At 39.3% G+C, this 18,983-nt stretch overlaps 1 protein-coding gene across 1 annotated transcript; it reads right to left on the bottom strand.

Annotated features, from left to right (window-relative positions):
- Positions 1-855: 855 nt before the first annotated feature.
- Positions 856-18,959, bottom strand: EXOC1L (exocyst complex component 1 like). Its single transcript, XM_087963587.1, has 3 exons — positions 18,365-18,959; positions 10,244-10,374; positions 856-2,201 (listed from the first exon to the last, which is right to left on the bottom strand). The coding sequence occupies exons 1-3, from the start codon at positions 18,483-18,485 to the stop codon at positions 1,935-1,937; spliced, it is 519 nt and encodes a 172-aa protein (XP_087819713.1). The 5' UTR covers positions 18,486-18,959; the 3' UTR covers positions 856-1,934.
- Positions 18,960-18,983: the final 24 nt, after the last annotated feature.

The raw sequence follows: 18,983 nt of genomic DNA, 5'->3' as shown, positions 1-18,983 counted from the left end.
TTTACAGGACCAACATAGGCAGCAATTAATCAAAGCAGTCTCCACTCTCATTGCATTATCCTGCAAGATTTACTTTGTCTAAATGTGTGCTTGCCTACAGTGCCTTAGTGTGCAAGAATGCAAGACAGTTAAGAAATATTTAAATCAAAATGAACAGAGTTGACACAAATGTGGCAAAACTAATATGGAAATCTCTTTTTAATGGTTTTTCAACTCATTCTGAAACCACATCATGGCAGCAAACAGCATAAGTATAGAATCATTCTAGCTAAATGAAAGGCATCACAAAAAAGATATCATAAAATCTTAACAGACATCTATCTCTGTCAATTAAAAATATTTCTGAATTTCTGAATAACTTAAAGATATTTGAATTATTGAGTGCTGAATATGCAAACGTGTGCCATCATATTTTAAATTTACTATCCAATTCCATATCAATTATATTTTAAGATATATACTATAAACATATAAAGACCAAAGCAATAGCAGCGATGTCAAATTGGCGGCCTGCAGGCCAGATATGTCATCTGTAGGTCACGCCCACCCCAGCTCCATGAAGGGGGAAAACCAGTGGTGGGATTCAAACTTTTTTACTACCGGTTCTGTGGGGGTGTCTTAGTGAGCATGGCAGGAGAAGGATACTATAAAATCCCCAGCTGGGACTTGGGAGGCAGAGAATAGATGGGGGCGGGGCCAGTCAGAGGTGGTATTTACCGGTTCTCCAAACTACTCAAAATTTCCACTACCGGTTCTCCAGAACTGGTCAGAACCTGCTGAATGCCACCTCTGGGGAAAATGTTACGATACATCACATGATGGCAACATGAGACAGCAAGTTTGACACCCATGCAATAGAGAAACAGTTGAAATTTAACAAGTATAGAACGACCTCATTTTCAGTACAAAATAAAAATATGTGCAAAACAACAATTACATAAAGGAATGGTGAGCATTTATAGTTGGCTAATTGATTTTGCTTCCAAAAAGTCTTAAAGTTCTGTTACAACTACCACTACGTTCTCGTGTCCTTTAAATATTGAGTGTGTTAACTATTTTGCCTCATGTTTTGAGATTTGGATGTTAGATTTTGAAGATCTTTATATATTTTTTCTTTTTAAAAAAATCTTATTTTTGTCCTGTTTTTGACAAATCGATACATAATTCCAAGATACTGATGTAACTCTGCTAAAATATATTCCAGTAATGAATATATTGTGATGTAACATTTTGTGAACAGGGACTCATACAAAAAATAAATACTCAAGTAAATAATATATATGTTTCGTAGATGATTTGGTTTTTGTTTTGCCGGTCACTTTAAAAGGAATTGAACTTTAATAAGTAAATTAAAAGAATTTGGGGCACTGGAAGGTTTCAAGATTAACAAACAGAAGACAAAGATGTTAACAAAGTATATGAAGATAAGATATATCACCAGGCTAGAAATTTTGGGCTTGGACAACCTTGAACTACTACGCTGCCTGCGGTTGGACTTAAGCATAATACACAAAATGAGCTGTAAGCCATAATCATCACAATTATGACAAATCACGGCTTGAACTATCTTGCTTTGCATGTAATGAGTCTATCTCATATATTAGGTTCACCTTTTACGTTGCATTAGTGAAATAAATGAACTTTTGCATGATATTCTAATTTTTCAAGTTTCACCTGTACATTTTGGTTCTTTCAAAGCATTAGTCATTGAGGGAGATGAAATGCATGCCACAACTTCATGATGCAAATAGTGTGGGATGGCTTACATCAGAAGCTGAGATGCAAGTATGCAAGATCATAAATTGGTACTTAAACCTGTTATCAATACTGAAAGAAACTTTGGCTAAAAACATTACGAAAATTGAAACCCTGATATAGTACTGAATATCTAGCTTTTCAGTAGCCGTATTCAAATCTGGATGTAGCTACAACAGTCAACCTGGCAAGGGACACAGAGATAGACACACAAGATTGAATGCATAAAAGCAGATCCTCATAAGTACTAAGCAATCCCCATTATTTGATGACCAGAGTGCTGCATCGTTAATGTAGGTAAAATCAAAGTTCACAATCTTCAGATCCTTTTGCAGGTACATCTCATTCAACTGGTTTAATATTCTTGCAAAGGCGTATTTAGATGCACAGCTGTAAGCTTCCCAAGTGTAAACTTGCTTGAAATGCATATCAAACCATGGATTATCCTAAAAGGAAAAAAAACACCAACGTTTTATTTGCTGCCTTTCTGCTCAGAAAGAAGATTCAAACTAACAGAGAATTTAAAATATTTATTTATTCATTCATTATTATTTTTTTATTTAGTTTAGTTTGTCAAACATCAGAAGTGGTATTCAGCAGGTTCTGACCAGTTCTGGAGAACCAGTAGCGGAAATTTTGAGTAGTTTGGAGAATTGGCAAATACCACCTCTGACTGGCCCCGCCCCCATCTATTCTCTGCCTCCCGAGTCCCAGTTAATCGGCTGGGTCTTCTTTGGTTGCCCTGCACAGGAGAACAGAGCTGGAAAGCAGGTTAGTGGGGTGGGGAGGGAATGGGGATTTTGCAGTATCCTTCCCCTGCCACGCCCACTAAGCCATGCTCACAGAACCAGTAGTAAAAAAATTTGAATCCTACCACTGGTCAAACATGTAATGAGAAAACAAGTATAATTATGAACATAACATATAAACATATAAGTATAAACATATATAAGTATATCCATAATAAATGAGTACAAATAAATGGGAACAGTAGGACAGGGACAGTAGGCACACTGGTGCACTTATGCACACTCCCTTACAGACCTCTTAGGAATGGGGTGAGGTCCATGGTAGACAGTTTAAGGTTAAAGTTTTGGGGGTTTGAGGATGTAACAACAGAGTCAGGTAGTGAGTTCCAGTGGTTGACATGCAAATATATGCATGTCACATATGCAAATAACATGCAAATACAAAGTAGCATCTACAAAACAATACAGGTAGTCCTTGACTTACAGCAATATTGGAGCCCAACATTTCCATTGCTAAGACAGTGGTTAAGGGAGTTTTGCCCCATTTACAACCTTTCTTGCCCCAGTTATTAAGTAAATAACTGCAGTTATTAAGTTAGTAACACGGTTGTTAAGCCAATTTTTGCTTCCCTATTGACTTTGGTCAGGTCACAAAAACAGATCACATGACCAGTGGTAGGATTCAAAAATTTATACTACCAGTTCTGTGGGCGCAGCTTGGTGGGCGTGGCAAGAAAAGGATGCTGCAAAATTCCCCTTCCCTCCGCACCCCACTAACCTGCTTTCCAACTCCCTTCTCCTGTGCAGGGCAACCAAAGAAGAGCCAGCCAATCCGCTGGGACTCGGGAGGCAGAGAATAGATGGGGGTGGAGCCAGTCAAAGGCGGCATTTTCCAGTTCTCCGAACTACTCAAAATTTCCGCTACTGGTTCTCCAGAACTGGTCAGAACCTGCTGAATATCCACCTCTGCCCATGACTCTGGGACACTGCAACCATCATAAATATATGGCAATTGCCGAGCATCCAAATATTATGGAGCTACTACAATGATTGTTAAGTGTGAAAAGCGTTCTTGTTAGTTTTTTTACTGCCACTGAAAATGAATGTCACTACAGGAATGATTGCAAATCAAGGACTATCTGTAAAATGTACTATAGAGAACCATTGCCCTTCTAAGACCTGGCCAAAAAAACCAAAAAGATTTGTGTTGCCTGTACTTCCAAAGACAGCGTAGGGACAACAACAACAACAAAAGCTCTTAACCACATGCAAAATAAGGACAGGTTTGACCGAGGTGGCAACAGAGATGATTAGTGTTAAGTTTGAAGAATAAGGAGACCAGACATCTGACCAGTGACTTCAACTCTTTAATAATAACAGGAATAGGAATAGAACAGAGCAAACTCTATGGGCAGCAGTAACCCTTTTATAGGGTTGGCTGCTACCCTATTAACCAATAACCTTTGTGATAAGTTCAAATAATAACCAATAAGGAGTGGCCTCATCCTGACCAATCCCTGTTCGTTGTTTGAGGACCAATCAGGTGTGCAGGCCTTCAAACCCTACTTTGCATTTTATGCTAGTTCCTTTATTGATTCATAACACCCCTCCCCCTTGGGCTCCGTTTGAGGGGAGCTGTAACAAAATCCTCAAGGTAGACAGGCCGTTTGGTCTGTCTAGATGATTCCGTGGCTCCACGGGTTTTGCCCAAAGTCGGTTCCGGTGGAGCGTTTGGATAGTCTCTATTTTGTTCCGTTTCGCTGCGGTGCTTCCGTGCTACTTTCGTTGAGGTTGTTTCTACTAACTAATGGTTCTTGGGGTTTTGCAGTTCGGATTCCCCCAAGTTCAAATCCCTGGAGAAATCAACTCCCTCCCTGTTTCATTTGCGGTCCTTCCCTGGGCGAAAGGTATCCGTTGGCCTGCAATCTGTCATATCGAAGTCAATTTCCTCGATATTTCCTCCCCCTCAGTTTGGGAACCCGGGATCCATGGCCGCTGGGTGGTAATCTCGAACGGAGTTGGTCTATGTGGCGTTTCCACACCCTCCCATCTTCTGTTAGTAGGCGGTAAGATCTGGGCCCTGTGAGGTGGGTGACGGTTGCGGGTATCCACAAAGGGTCGCCGGAAAAGTTTTTGCAAAGATTAAATCGCCTACCTTAAATTCCCGGCATTTGCTGCTGGAGCCGAAAGGCTTTTCGGGTGCGTATGCGGGTGGAGCCGGTCCAGGTGCGATCGTAGTTTCCGCCCATGAGAAGTTCGGCGGGCGTTTTGTTGGTGACGCTGTGGGCGTAATATGCTGCAACAATAAAATTCGATTGATTTTTTCATCGATGTCGCGAATTCCATTTTGTGGAGGGTTTTTTACAAACTGTACCATGCGTTCTGCACGTCCGTTTGCCGCAGGGTGCGCAGGCGAGGTCAGCGCATGGCAGATGCCCCGATCAGCAAGATACTGTTCAAAGTGTAATGCAGTGAACTGTGGGCCGTTGTCCGAGACCAAAACGTCCGGGAACCCCTCCATTAAGCTCTGAAAGATCCCGGGAGCGACGCTCACCCCGAACTGGAGTCGGTTGCATTTAAACGCACCCCTATGGGTGACGATAGTTTGCGCTTCGGCGGTGGCAGGGTCTACAGGCAATTGCTGATATGCCTGCGCTAGATCTAATTTAGCGAAAATTTTTCCGCCCCCCAAGGAATGGAGCAGGTGCTGCACTACTGGCACTGGATATGCACTTTGCTGAAGTGCGTGGTTAAGGGTGGCCCGGTAGTCTCCGCAAATTCTCAGTGACCCATCAGGCTTGATAGGCGTAACTATTGGAGTTTCCCACCGGGCGTGGTCGGTGGGTTCCAGCACGCCCTGTGCTATTAGTTTATCGAGTTCGTCGATTTTAGGTTTCAGGGCGAACGGAACCTGACGCGGCTTAAGGCGGATGGGTGCTACCTCAGGGTTCAAATTAAATGATATTGGGGTCCCCTTGTACTTGCCTAGTCCGCTCGCGAAGACGTCTCGGAATTCTTGCACGAGGGCCTCCTCCCAATCGTTGCTCTCGGCCCGGTGAACTCCGGCTACGGTGATCCCGAGCGGCCCGAACCATTGTAGGCCTAAAAGGCTAGGCCGGTCATGGTCAACAACAGTCAGTGGCAGTGCGACGGTGCGGTCCTTGAAAGAGACCTGGAATTGGCGGGACCCAACGATGGGAATTCGATTACCCTGGTAATCTCTGAGTATAACCCTTTGAGGGTTGAGGTCTTGGCGGCGAATTGTTGGAATAAGCTGCTGGAGCGTCTTCCAAGATACCATCGAGAGGGATGATCCTGAGTCTACCTCCATCACACAAGGTTTGTTTTCGATCGCGACCTTCACCCGGATTTTTCCGGCGTCTAAGGATGTAGCGTGGCCTATGGTGATTGTTTGGTGGGTTTCTTCCCGTCTGGTTTCTTCGCGCCTGGGGTTAGTGGTGGACGGGTTGTTTCTGTAGGAGTGGTTTCCCCATTGGTGGTTCAGTTTGTCTCAGTGTGTACCGAGGAATCCTAAAGACTGGCATTCAGCCTGTCGGGGTTTGGAGTTGGAGGCTTGTTTGCTTCTGCAAACCTTTGCGATGTGACCTCTTTTCCCGCAAACGCGGCAGAGTGCGTCGAGGAATTTGCAGCTGGATCGTGGGTGACTCGCTCCACATCCTGCGCAAGGTCGATTTGAGCGTTGTGTGAACTGGTCTCGTTCAGTTCGGAGTCGGTTGACCTCTTCCTCGTCACTTTCTGATGGGGATTCTAGGTCTTCGTGGTGAGTTGATACCGGGTGTCTCTCTGGGCGAGGCGAGGTATCATCGGCGAGTTGGCGTAGCGGTGCGCTGGTACGGCGCATTCGTGCTGCTGACTTCTTAGTTGCTTCCGCTGCCGAGGCTTCTTTAAGGGCATCGGTAAGGCTGATGTCCCCCTTAGCCATGATTTTGCTCTGGATTGTGCAATCCTCTAAACCCAGAACTAGGCGGTCCCGGAGGGCTTCTTCTAAGTTGGAGAATTCGCAGAGGCCTCCAAGGTTTCGAAGGTCTGCGACGTAGTTGGCAAGGCTTTGCCCTTCCGCTGGCCTCTCTGGTAAAATTCGTGCCTTCTGACTAATGTTGGCACGGTGGGCGCGTAGTGGGCCCGTAGCAAAGGCTCGAGGACATCCCAGTCCATTGCTTTTACTTCGGCTGGCTTGGCAAGTGACTTCGCCATTTTAAACACAGTAGGCCCGCAGTGGGTTAGAAAAACAGCTCTTTTTTTGCTGGCCGTTGCATCTTTCAAGTTGTTGGTCTCCAAAAACATTTGGAACCTATCCATGTATGACTCCCAGTCTTCGGTTTCTGGGTTGAATGGAGCGGGTGGTACGGCACCGCTGGCCATGATTGCCGTTGATAGTGCGTGTTCGACCACGTGCTCTGTTGGTTGCTCTGTAGATCAGTCAGCTCTTCGGTCTCCGCATCCCATCCTCGTCGCCAGTGTTAAGTTTGAAGAATAAGGAGACCAGACATCTGACCAGTGACTTCAACTCTTTAATAATAACAGGAATAGGAATAGAACAGAGCAAACTCTATGGGCAGCAGTAACCCTTTTATAGGGTTGGCTGCTACCCTATTAACCAATAACCTTTGTGATAAGTTCAAATAATAACCAATAAGGAGTGGCCTCATCCTGACCAATCCCTGTTCGTTGTTTGAGGACCAATCAGGTGTGCAGGCCTTCAAACCCTACTTTGCATTTTATGCTAGTTCCTTTATTGATTCATAACAATTAGAATATCAGATCAATTGTGGTTGGAAACCAGCTGCCAATCTACATAGACTTCTGTAAAGCCTTTGATTCAGTGGTATACGACAAACTACTCCTAAAACTAAAATCTTATGGTATCTCTGGACAACTGCATAACTGGATAGAAGCATTCCTGTCAAACAGACAACAAATGGTCAAAATTGGGAGCGTCCTATCAAATTCTTTACCTGTCAATAGTGGTGTCCCCCAAGGCAGTGTTCTAGGACCAACTCTCTTCATACTTTACATAAATGACCTCTGTGATCATATTAAGAGCAACTGCGTTCTCTTCGCTGATGATGTAAAGCTGTTCAATACCACAGACAATATTGCTACCCTTCAAAAAGATCTCGACTATGTATCAGAATGGTCAAACAAATGGCAACTTCAAATCTCAACAAATAAATGCTCTGTCTTACATATTGGCAAAAAAATCAGAAAATAAAATACAAGCTGAATAGTCAAGACCTTGTTGATGATCCAAGCTCTGTAACGGACCTTGGAATACTCATCTCTAATGATCTAAGTGCTAGAGCCCACTGCAACTACATAGCCAAAAAGGCATTAAGAGTTGTTAACCTAATCCTACATAGCTTTTTCTCTGGTAATATCACACTACTAACTAGTGCGTAAAAAACATTTGCTAGACCAATACTCGAATACAGCTCATCAGTCTGGAACCCACATTACGTATCTGATATTAGCACAGTTGAGAAAGTCCAGAAATATTTCACTAGAAGAGTTCTCCGCTCCACTACTCATTGCAGAATACTTTATGCCACCAGACTTGAAATTCTAGACCTAGAAAACTAGAACTGCACCACCTTCGGTCCTATCTAAGTATAGTATATAAAATCATACATTGCAATTACTTACTTGTCAATGAATACTTCAGCTTCAACCATAACAATACAAGAGCACACAATAGATACAAACTCAAGGTTAACCGCACCAAACTTGATTGCAGGAAATACGACTTCAAGCAGCAGAGTGGTCAATGTCTGGAATAATCTACCTGACTCTGTGGTTTCTTCCCCAAACCCCAAAAACTTTAACCTTAGATTGTCTACTATTGACCTCACCCCTTTCCTAAGAGGTCGGTAGGGGTCGTGCATAAGCGCACCAACGTGCCTACCGTCCCTGTCCTATTGTTTCTTTTTATTTCTCTTATATGTACCCATTTCACGTATTCATAACTATGTATATACTTATACCTATTATCTTGTAAGCGATTGACAAATCAAAATAAATAAAAAATAAAATTAATTAATTAATGAGATCCTTTAGTAAGGCGTGCAGTCTAACTACGATATTTTGGAAGTTTTCCCAGGGTAGCTTCAAATAGAGCAACAATTAACAGTCAACCAAGGATGTGGGAAAGACAGCATGAGGGAAGGCTCGCTTCAGTGATGCTGAAGTTACAGTGTCAAAATAGGCACGTTTATGCCTATTCACACTTGCATTCTCTTGTTCGTTTTGCAACAATAACAGTAGTTTGAAATTGCTATATTCATAGTTAGTGTTTATGATGGTTGTGATCTATAGTGATGGGATTCAACATTTTTACTACTGGTTTTGTGGGTGTGGCTTGGTGGGTGTGGCAGGGGAAAGATACTTCAAAATCTCCATTCCCTCCCCACTCCTGGGGGAAGGTTACTGCAAAATCCCCCTTCCCTTCCCTCCCCACCCCACTAACCTGCTTTCCAGCTCCGTTCTCCTGTGCAGGGCAACCAAAGAAGACCCAGCCGATCATCTGGGACTTGGGAGGCAGAGAATAGATGGGGGTGGGGCCAACCAGAGGTGGTATTTGCCACTACCTCCGAACTACTCGAAATTTCCGCTACAGGTTCTCCAGAACTGGTCAGAACCTGCTGAATACCACCTCTGCTTTTCTGGATTGTATAACCCTGTACTTCCTAGTATCCTGACTTCAAATGGGGGCGAAATCTTCTTGGAACTGCTTAAAGGACCTTGTTGTAGGCAGGAGATAGGTGGTGTCTTCTTCCTCCCTCTCTGTAGACATAGGTCTGCTCAATGTTAACATAAATGGTCTTTTTTGGACCATTGGTTTGAAAGAGGGGTAAAAGAGGCCATTTATGTTAACATTGAGCAGCCCTCTCTCAACAGAAGGGCACCACCTATCTCATGTCTACAACAACGTCCTTTCAGCAATTCCAAGAACTTTTCTCCCCCATTTGAATTCTGAAACAGATAACCCTGAGGGGACAAATAAACCCTCAAGTGGCCTAAAGACCTCTCAGGGAGAGTACTAATGACCAGATGATAGCAGAAAAATATGATCCTTCCAACCTCCCCCCAGTCCAGTCAGAACTAATCCTTTTATCACTCCTCCCATCCTGCCCGAACCGATGAAGCTTCTGTCAGGATTCCAGCAGTTGCCCTAATTAAATCATGAGTTTCGAGCCAAGCTTCAAAAACTTCAAAGGATTTATTAGGAGCAAACATGTCGGCATGACCTGCATAAAGCCGATTCTGAGACCCGTAATTCACTATCACCTATGACCCTGCTTTCCCCCCCACCCCTTTGGGTGTATCATAATTCATATTCTCCAACAAAAACACATTCATAGCTGAGAGTCATCAATCAGGTTCTCCAATTAGGGATTTTCATAGCAGAAATTCCGGTAGCCTAGTTACAATCTTTGCAAGATAAGAATGGAATGCACTTTTGGTTTAAACTGCCCCACTGCTCCTTCAAATTTCTCCACCCGCCATTATGGCAACTCTAAAACAGGCATAGAAATGTTTTACATCTTGCATGAGAAGCAAAAAGTCTTCCTCAAGGAAAAAACAGTGTAATTGCCTTTTGAAAAAGCACCTTTGAGATAACTATGACCCGGATGACTGAGAATCTCCACAGACATTTACATTCTAGCTATTACATCAACAACAACAGAACAACATGCCTTATAATAAAATGCAGCACTTACAGAATCAGCCTCCTTTCCGTCTATCATCTCCAAATCATTTAGAAGCCATTTTTCAGATATTTCATAGTTGTCATCAAGGCCAGTTCTGTAGTGTTTTACCACTGATATTTGTACTTCTTCACCTTTTGACACTGCAGGACAAATATTTGGTTTACAATATATTTTTTCACACAGAATGCAAAAATAAAATCTTTATTAAGAAAAAAAAAATGCCTTCTGATACCATTTGGTGAGTCAGGCCCAGCATTTCTAAGATTCAGCAATTGCAGTTGCTTTTAGCATTCATGCCATTTAAACTAATTTAACCTAATGAAGGTATAGCTACAATATCAAAATGTACATACTGTAATTAAATAAATGTACAAGCTGTCCATATTTAAACTTAAAAGGGCAATTTAAAATTAGATTTGAAGTGTATAAGTTGGACCTATTTCCAATCTATGATTGCAATCACAACACCAAATTATTAAATGGTTTCAACAATTTACTGATTGATCAATATTTGTAAAATTTGTTTTTTATTTTAAATATAAGTAGACCTCATTGCATTTAATGTATTAGCACTAAACTATTTATTGCTAAATAAATGTATTGCTCAATTTTACTTTGGCGTGAGTCTTTTAAGTTGGAAATCTATTGGAATATAGAAGGTTTTTTTAAAATAATAATTACAAATTACTCTGAAAACTTTAACTGTAGATCAGGGAAGACATAATTTAAAAGAAATAAGCAACATAGAGTCATCTTTATTCCAGCACTGACCAACAAAACAAAGTTTTGAAATATAGAATAATATCCATTTCAGTGAAATAAAAGTGTAGCCTATATATGTATACAAATTAACTATTTTTAAATAGCTAGTGCAAACTATAAACCATGATACCAATATAACTAAAATTACAAGTTTAAAAATTACAAACACAACAATAAATACGGTGAGAATTGGTAAAGTTTAAATGAAACTTTAAGTGATGACTAAAATACTAAAAAGAGCTAACAAGAAATATAAACTGATCGTATTACTGAAATCTTTTTAAAAATATGTTTAGTATTAATATTGTGCCTGCAGGGATTATACAGATTAGTAGAGAGTAGAATAAAATATACTGCAAAGGAGTGATTATGACATAGAGACTAATGAGCTAAAAGAACAATAGCAATAACTGAATATTTGCATTTTTAATCATTGATAATAATTTAAAAAAAAAGATCAATAAATCAATATAGTGATACCACAGAAATAACCAGTCTATATACTGCAGGTTAATTTTTTTTACTATGGGCAAATTACACAAGTAGAAAAATCAGAGAGATCGCATGGCCTCCTGCAGTTTAAGAATTATTGGCTGCACATTTCTGAATGCTAAATGCTTTTATTAAGTTGCATTTAAACAGATTTATGTACCAATTAACTAAATGTTTCTTCTTCACGGTTACAAATATTTGATAACTCACATCTTCTTCTTACATGACTATCAGCAACCCTCCCCCCAATTTTGCAACTGTTTGAAAAAAGAAAATACACATCTTTATTTTTAAAAAAGTCATGTAAACTATGACAGCAATGGGCAAAATATAATGTAAAGAAAAGGATAAATCACTAGCCCTAAACGTTCCAATTACTCATATTTTACTTATATGGAGAACTGATACATGCCTCAGATTCCAAAGTGTTTTCATTTGAATATTTGGAAGAAATGGACATTAGAAAAAGGAACCAAAGCGTTACTGGGGAGTTTAAGTTTTGCTTTGGTTTTTTTACACCTGGTCTATACTTGCCCTTAAGTCAACCCAGCCTCCGTGGTACACTAGGATCTGAAAGTCCAAGAGCTTTGCAGAGAGGGAGGAAATGGAAAACTATCTCCATATTATTTGCCAAATAAACCTTCATCCAAGTAATTTTAAAAATGACGTTATGACATTTAAAAACTGTTGGGTGTTTCTACAAATAATAGCCTTGGATTTGATCCAGATTACATTTGCTCTACTTAGTTCCTGTTAAAATCGATAGAGCTAGCACATGACTTAATTAAGCTCCAATATGATTTTTATACGTAACTGCCTTGCCTTGTTTACAGAACTTTATTAGACCCAGATGGCAATGTTTTCCTAGCTCCTTCTTAGTATTAATTCTTAATTAATTAATTCTTAGTATTAGCATACAAAACATTTGCTAGACCAATACTTGAATACAGCTCATCAGTCTGGAACCCATATCATGTATCTCAGGGGTCCCCAACCACCGGTCCACGGACCGGTACCGGTCCGTGGAACAAGTCCTACCGGGCGCTGGTTTGCTAGGCGCCGCCATCTTGTTTTGATGAAAAAGTGCTTCCGGTGAGCTTTTCCAGGTAGAAAGCTCACCGGAAGCACTTTTTCATCAAAACAAGATGGCGGCGCCCAGCTGATGTCGGTACCGGGCCGCGGCATAAAAAAGGTTGGGGATACCGGGCCGCGGCATAAAAAAGGTTGGGGATCACTGATGTATCTGATATTAACACAGTTGAGAAAGTCCAGAAATATTTCACAAGAAGAGTTCTCCACTCCTCTACTCATTGCAGAATACCTTATGCCACCAGACTTGAAATTCTAGACCTAGAAAACCTAGAACTACGCCGCCTTCGGTCTGATCAAAGCATAGTATATAAAATCATATATTGCAATGTCCTACCTGTCAATGAATACTTCAGCTTCAACCATAACAATACAAGATCAAACAATAGATACAAACTCAAGGTTAACTGCACCAAATTTGACTGCAGGAAATACGACTTCAGCAACAGAGTGGTCAATATTTATTTATTTATTTTGCCACCTGACTCTGTGGTTTCTTCCCCAAACCCCAAAAACTTTAACCTTAGACTGTCTACTATTGACCTCACCCCTTTCCTAAAAGGTCTGGTGCATAAGCGCACCAACGGGCCTACCGTCCCCCTCCTATTGTTTCTTTTTTATTTTTCTTATATGTATCCATTTCATGTATCCATAGCTATGTTTATACTTATACCTGTTATCTTATAATTGCTTGGCTAAATAAATAAATAAATAAATAAATAAATAAATAAATAAATAAATAAATAATTTTTCAGATTGTTTCACTAAATATTATAAATGCAGTTAATTTAAGTTAGAATCAAATTTAATGATTTCAAAAGTTTACTAAGTAAACTTTTCTGGATTTGCACCCCCCACCCCCAAACTGCACTCAATTTCGCGACTTGAAATTCCATGTCAAGAGGTTGCTTCCAAATTTTATAAACGATTTAGCATTGAGTTCCTTTTCAAGGATGAACTGTCAGGAGGAGGTCTTGCTATATATCCCTGAAATTCTTCTACTTATTCCAATTCATTGGAATTATAACCTCAAAAATATGAAGAATGTTTTGAGAGGTCTTTGAATTTTTATTATAACCACTCAGAGGTCCTAGATGGTCAAGAAATCAAGAGAACAGTTCATAGAAAAGCTCTCCAAACATGAAGGATGGCATTTCTTATTCTTAATTTCAGTTTGGGTGATTTATTTTTTTTGTTCATGTAACTCTTGTTAATAGCAATATGATCTTTTATACATTGATTATGTGAACGCATTCTTAGGGAAATGGTGTTCTATTTTAACAATGTACGTGCTACATTATTCTTTACCAACAAGCTGCATATATTGTATTAAATAATGACTTGAACCAAGCCACTATGGTTTATTCAACAAAGCTTACTTGAACCAGTCAAGACTTAATGAAAATTAATGACTGCCTTCTGATAGATAGATAGATAGATAGATAGATAGATAGATAGATAGATAGATAACGCTATATAAGAATAAAGGAACAAAATTTCTCATGATCATCTCAAATTTGGAGATAATTAAAGGCAGAAATAAATTCTCTCACGGGTACATTTCCTTAAAAGGAGGAAATCAGTTTATATGTCACTTCTCTCTGTACATGACTCTGGTTGGCTAATTACAATTAAAAGAAGGTAAGAACATAGTAACAACCCAATAATAGCATATACTGCCTGTAACAGATTGTTTGTTTATTTATTTTATTTTATTTATTTGTCAAGGGATTATAAGATAACAGGTCTAAGTATAAACATAGTTATGAATACATGAAATGGGTACATATAAGAAAAATAAAACGAAACAATAGGACAGGGACGGTAGGCATGTTGGTGCGCTTATGTACGCCCCCTATAAGTGGTGAGGGAATCTCTGTGAGTTACTTATATTTCCCCCAAATCTCCCCCAGCATCCTGGGACCCCACAGCATAAGAAAAAAGTAGTACCTATGAATAGATAGGTACCAATCTATAAAATTTCTATGGCTTGGCACCAAGATTCCTAGAGCATTGCCTTCTCAGAAACTAAGAATTTGCACTTTTGTCTTTCTTTGAAACATCATTTTTCTTGAGATCTCTTATGATCCCAACTTTACCTGGATTTAAAAACATAATTAAAACCTAGCTTTTCCAGCAGATCTTGATGATAGGTACAGTATGTTATGAAGTGTTACTCATAGAAGGTTGACATCATGGAATGTTGACATCATCAGCCATGGAAAAAAGTGCATTTCCAATGTCCCTCCGAGATGGCAAGATTTAAAGGAAAGGACCAGGAGAGCAACCATGCTATCTGACCTGGAAGGATGGCCAGATACCCTGTGTGGTGGTGTTCTCCGTGAGAAGACTGTACATAATGAGTTTCATCATGACTCCCTATATCTGAGGAGTTGGGATATAGGATGAAATTTGTCACCTTTTACATGTGTATGTTTCTGTGTGTCTGATAGAGAATGAAAATGGTATTAACACTGTATGACAATAAGATAAACCTAAATAGGAATGTAAAAAATGTTCTTATCCTGATTCAGATCTTTTGATGCATTGGAATATCAACTGAACTAATCGGCAGTTTTTTACTGTTTTAGACTGGAGGCATACAGAAAGCCCCTAACTTACTTTCTTCAACAACAAGAGTTCTTCAGCATCCTACCTAGATATCTGCAATATTCATCCCAGTGATAGACAGCATGTAGCTAACCTTGGTTGATTTCGGAATCTAAGTAAGGTTAGCTGTGATTAGAATTTGTTTGGGGAAATCATATAGAAATTCTAAAGTTTTACGGTAGACGGGGGAAATAAAACAAAAACCCAACAGCATTCATTACACTCTAAGGCAGGGGTCTCAAACACAATTTACCTGGGGGCCGCTGGAGGCAGAGTCTGGGTGAGGCTGAGCCACATAATATTGTACTTTATATTATACTTTATATTTATATTATACACTAATATTATACTTTCATATCACGGTGGGGGCCACAGGATATCGTCCTGCGGGCCGCAATTGGCCCGCGAGCCGCGAGAATGAGACCTCTGCTCTAAGGCAATGACAATCCTTTTGCTGTAACATTGCCAAAAAATCTGCTTATAGAAGCCAAAAGTCAAGCATGACTTAAGGGTGCATTTATTTTTCTTTACTATTTATCTACTTTCAAGTAAATAAAGCTATATCTGTCATTTAATATCATTATACAGAATAACAGTCAAACAGATACTTCTGTCACACGCAAAGGGCAGAACATGCTTAGGGCAATTTTAATTCCTTTAGTCTCCTACTTTCAAAAGTATCATGAAAAGACTATTATTTAAAAAAATAAAACCATAAATCCCTTTGATAGGTGAACAACTCCCCATTGAGAACCAGCATGATGTAATGACCAAGGAATCAGGCTACAAACTGGGGAACTGGAAGTTCTAGTCCTGCTTCAGGCAAAAAAAATCAGCTAGGTGACCTTGGGCCAGTCACTTTCTTTCAGTCCTAGAAAGGAAGCAATGGCAAATAATCTCTGAAAAACGCTTCCAAGAAAACTGCGGAGACTTGCCAAGCAGTCTTTGAGAATCGGATACGAGGGAACAGGAGGAGAAAAAGGGCCCAAATCTGGATTTTAGTGTCATTTAGCAATCACTTAGATTCCTTCTAAAATTAGTTTGTGGAAATTTACATAGGTCCTTGCTGAGCAATTTAATAACCAATCAGATTGATTGGAACCGAGCTTCTTCTAAAGCTAAAGGGAATGAGGTGAGCAGTACAGGGAGTGACCCGCTAAAATAGGTTTCAGTGAGCAAAATAGATTCTGAGTTTTAGAATGATTTTTCCCCCCCAATATTTGTTCAGATTTTATTTCAAGTGGCAAATCTGCATAAAACAAAAATGGCATCCGCATGAGGGAGTTCAGGATGTAACAAATATCCTTTCTCCAATGACAATGCAGGTATGTCCCAAAGGGGTACACACCGAAGAAATGAAGCAATATTAAATTTAAGAAAGCATTCACACACCAGTGCATACCAGTTTATGTGTGTGTTTGTGCATTATCTTGAGGAAGTTTCTTAGTTTTTATGCATGACTTTCCTCAGAAGTGATAACAATTTCCTGTCAGGTTTTTAACTACAGATAGCATGGCATATTTTTCCCCCCACGATTTTGTTCCATCCTTTGAAAAAGAATCCATTTATCTGATTCTGTCCTTTACTTCATTATATATAATGGGAAGTTACATATGATTTTATTCCCTCTAACATTCCAAGCTCAAATTCTGCACTAATCCTCTATTATTGCCTTGGACATAGTACTTTTAGTGATAACATAGGAGCTCCTTCAATACCTCAGGGAAAAACTCATCCTTCTGTATCTACATTCTCTGCATATCCTGCATTGAGAAATATTTAGCAATGTGAAAAGTTACAATCAGTGCCTCTTCTTATTAATTAATCTTTACTTCATATGTTATTCAGTGAAATTGATATTGCAAGTCTAGATTTTCTTGACATAGCTTAGGACATACAAAGCACTTATTTTAAAATAGTGATCACATATCATGAAAAAAAAATCATTAAGTCAAAACAATGGAGCACTCTTAACAAACATGCAGATATTTCTTGGCCAAGATATTTTTTCTAAGATAGTATGAGATATTTTATATAGATGGAAGTACTGCTCATCAGTATCACTTTGCTTAATTATAAAAATGGGCCGATGAGTGATATTAGATTTGCAAAATAAAAAGTGACTTGCATCAGTTTTTGGGCTCTAAAATATTAATGTCGAAATAAGAACTTACAGTCTTGTTTATATTAGAAGCAAAATAAGAGAAAAGATTATTTCATTATATAAGTAAAAATGCCCAAAATAACCATGTTTAAAGCCACAGATAAAATGTGTTTTATTAACATCTAATTATATTTTTGCTGTTTCTCTTTAGAAAGATTTAGTTTGCTGCTTTCTAAGGGAAAGTAAAATTTCTTTTAATTCAAAAATAATCAATGTGGTCCTTTTCAAGTAGGAAATAAACAAAACAGATAGGACAATCCTAAATATATTGATCTAAAATTATTTAAATGTGAATTACTTTCAGACAAGGATATTTGCTATTTCAGTCAGCATTAGAGGAAATTCAATTTCTCAAGCATAGTATCTTTAATCCACAACCTTAGCAATAAGAATTTACCGACTAGACGTCTAAAACATTTATTGAAAAAGTTAATCACATCGAATTTTGGTAGGGAAGGGTACTGCCTAATACTATAAAGTGATTGTACTATGAATTTAGATTATTAATATTTAAAATCCATGCTTGTGCAGTTGATTAGCCTTTTAATCCTGTACACTTTAAAAGCCTAATACCAGTCAGTTACTTTGAAAGAAACTATATTGATTTCAATAGATCTTAATTCTAAGTTCATGCATTTAGGTTTACTGTCTTATTTTAGACTGCTATGACATTTATCGAAAATCCTTATAAACACAGCTATCCGATGTAGATCCTGTCAGATTATAATACTTAACTACTTTAGTACGTTCAAAATATCAAGTATATTTAAAGCATCTCACTTGCAGCAATTATGCAATAACAATATACATATATATACTGTATATATAGCAGTATATTTCCTCTCTAGCAGATAAAGGAACTGAGGCTAATGCAATACTATTTTTTTCCCAGAACACCAAGTTAGTTAATGGCTACGATCAATTTTGAATCGGGAAAATACTCTTACAGTATAGTGGAGGGATAGAAAACAACTGAAGATAGTTAATTTTCCTTATGTTCCAACCCCATTTACCTGAAGCACAGAGATAAAACCGATCTTGGCCTGAACACTCAATTTCGATGAACCCATATAAGTTTTGTCCTAGAGTTCTGAACAGCTTCTTGTTGAGATCCTCCTTCAACAGTGATGACATTGCCTTGGTTTGTGTCACACTTCGGGATGTTCTTATTCCACTCCTTTTGCTTCTTCTCCGATGTGGATTGCTCCCAGAGATTAGAAAGTTAATTCTGCAACCAAACCATCAAGCGACCAGGTATCCAGTTGTCCAGCTTGATGGCTAGAGAATCAGCAGTAGCAGTCGCTCCATTCAGCGTCCGGTACCTCCAAAGTTCCTCTGCTCTGGCATAGTTTGTTGATGACCATAAATATCCGCTCCTGTGGGACTTAGCAGCCCCCTGGCTATCATGGGGCAAGAGCATTGTTAACCAAAGCAACACAAAAGCCCCATTCGCACCAACAACATTTTGCTTCCCTAGCTGCCTGGAGGTATTGATTGAGAGGATTTTCCATTTCAAGACTATTGGCGGGAGACAGGAGGAGAAGTTACATCCACTCACACACTCTGCAGAACTGCCGCTTTTCTTGAACACTTAACTTTTCCCACAAGTGTACGTGCATCACTTCAGAGGAA

This window comes from Notechis scutatus, chromosome 4 (genome assembly GCF_049901735.1).
Source record: "Notechis scutatus isolate UNSWTSFEM ecotype Mainland chromosome 4, rNotScu1.2, whole genome shotgun sequence".
Classification (NCBI taxonomy): Eukaryota; Metazoa; Chordata; class Lepidosauria; order Squamata; family Elapidae; genus Notechis; species Notechis scutatus.
The sequence above is the reverse complement of the archived record's forward strand: the minus strand, read 5'-3'. Positions and strand labels throughout refer to the sequence as shown.

Excerpts from the sequence above, each read along its gene's own strand:
- EXOC1L (XM_087963587.1), bottom strand. The coding sequence starts at position 18,485 with ATGTCATCACTGTTGAAGGAGGATCTCAACAAGAAGCTGTTCAGAACT. Across the intron at positions 10,375-18,364 it reads GTTTTATCTCTGTGCTTCAG|TGTCAAAAGGTGAAGAAGTA; the intron begins GTAAATGGGGTT and ends TTTGTCCTGCAG. Across the intron at positions 2,202-10,243 it reads ACGGAAAGGAGGCTGATTCT|GATAATCCATGGTTTGATAT; the intron begins GTAAGTGCTGCA and ends TTTTCCTTTTAG.